This window comes from Pezoporus flaviventris, unplaced genomic scaffold (assembly GCF_033815535.1).
Source record: "Pezoporus flaviventris isolate CSIRO_AGI_PZ_B2104156 unplaced genomic scaffold, CSIRO_AGI_Pfla_v1 ptg000765l, whole genome shotgun sequence".
Taxonomy (NCBI): Eukaryota; Metazoa; Chordata; class Aves; order Psittaciformes; family Psittacidae; genus Pezoporus; species Pezoporus flaviventris.
The window spans coordinates 1-1,658 of record NW_026893310.1 but is presented as its reverse complement, the minus strand read 5'-3'; the positions used below and the strand labels follow the sequence as shown (position 1 = coordinate 1,658).

The window sequence follows — 1,658 nt, the reverse complement described above, 5'->3', positions numbered from 1 at the left end:
AAAGAGGAAAGGAAAAGGGGACATAAATGGGGAAAGGAAGGGGGAAGAGGGGAAAGCAGAGGGGGGTACAGAGGAGATCGGACGTTGGTCCATGTGTGCCCCCGCCCCGGCTCTGGCTCCGCAGGCTCCGCCGCTGCCCCCCGTCCCCCCCCCCGTCCCCTCCCCGGCTCCGGTGCCGGCACGTGGCTGGTCTCGGTGGTGCCCCCGGCGGCTCCATGGGCACGGGCCGGGCTCGGAGCCGGTCGCTCCCCCCCCGCAACCAAACCACCACCAGCAGCGCGAGTCGGGCCGGGCTCTCCCTCTCTCCGGTGGCGTTGGGGGGGTGTCGGTTCCGGGAAAGGGGGGGGGGGGTGGTGTGTGTGTGGATTCGAGGGTGTCGGGGAAGGGGCCGGCGGCGGGATCCGGGGCTCAGTCGTCGTCCACGTCGTCGCCGTCCGAGTCGTCGCCGGCGCCGCTGCCGCTGCCGGGGCCGGGGGGTCCGGCGCGGCGGTCGTAGAGCTTGTCCCGCTGGCGCTCCTGGATGTCGCGCATCTCCTCGGCGTAGCGGCAGAAGGCGCCGCCGAACTTGGCCCAAGCCTTGTAGGGGACGGTGATGGCGTTGCGGTAGGACGGCTTCACCTCGCTCACCCGCAGGAACACCCCGTACTTGTTGCAGCCCACGTCGAAGAAGAAGCGCTTCGAGTCCACCGTGATGGACGTGCCCTCGGGCAGCTCCCCGTAGAGCCCCCCCCCTCCGGGGCCGCCGCCGCCGGGGCCGCCCAGCTCGTCCTCCTCCCCTCCGTAGTCGTCGATGAGCTTGGCCAGCGCATCGCGGAACTCGATGAGGCCCTGCGCCGGCAGCGCGATGGTCTGCCCGCTCTGCAGGCCCGGGGGCCCGCCCGGGAACCCCCCCGGGCCGCCGGGCCCGCGGTTCACGGTCTGGCGGATGCGGAGGAAGCGGCCGCGCTGGTTCTCCTTCAGGTCCAGGTAGTACTTGCGGTTCTCCCGCACCAGGAACTCGCTCTTGAGGGCGCGGCGGGGGCCGGGGCCGGCGCCGTCCTCGCCGGGGGGGCCGGCGGCCTGGGCGAGCTGCTCGGGGCTGGAGGGGCCGAGCTGCGCGTAGTGCTCGATGAAGTCGCCCAGGTAATCGCGGAACTCGGCGGCCACGGCCATGGAGAGCGTGAGGCGGCTCTTGGAGCCGCCCGCGCCGACCTCGGCGATCTTCAGGAACCGGCCCTTGGCGTTCTGCTTCACGTCCAGGTAGAACCGCTTGTTCTGGATGTCCAACCGCTTCGACGCCAGCTCCTGCGTCTCCTGCTCGGGCCCCGCTCCGCCGCCGCCGGAGCCCGCCCCGGACCCGCCGCCTCCTCCTCCTCCTCCCGCTCCGCCGCGCCCGGTCCCGAACCCGCCGCCGCCGCGCTCGCTGCCGCTGTCCCCGTCCGCCATCTTGTCCGCCCCGCGCCGGCCCTTCCGCGCGCGACCGCCCCGCTTCCGGCGGGCCCCGCCCCGCCCCTCTGCGACAGGGGTGACGTCACCGCCGCACTCCGCGCGCCGACGCCCCGCCCACCGCGTCCCCGCGCGCCCTCTGCGACAAGCCACGCCCCCTTCCCCGCCCGGCGCCGTGACGTCACCGCCAGCCCCGCCTGTCATTCACGGCTCCGGGCGGCGCAGAGCCCCCC

General features: G+C 74.2%; 1 protein-coding gene across 1 annotated transcript; it reads right to left on the bottom strand.

Annotated features, from left to right (window-relative positions):
- Positions 1-290: 290 nt before the first annotated feature.
- On the bottom strand, positions 291-1,440 carry PURB (purine rich element binding protein B). The gene has a single exon (XM_061444290.1). It carries the CDS (start codon positions 1,423-1,425, stop codon positions 409-411), a length of 1,017 nt encoding a protein of 338 aa, XP_061300274.1. The 5' UTR covers positions 1,426-1,440; the 3' UTR covers positions 291-408.
- Positions 1,441-1,658: the final 218 nt, after the last annotated feature.

Bases quoted from the DNA above. Each gene is read 5' to 3' on its own strand.
- PURB (XM_061444290.1), bottom strand. From the start codon at position 1,425: ATGGCGGACGGGGACAGCGGCAGCGAGCGCGGCGGCGGCGGGTTCGGG.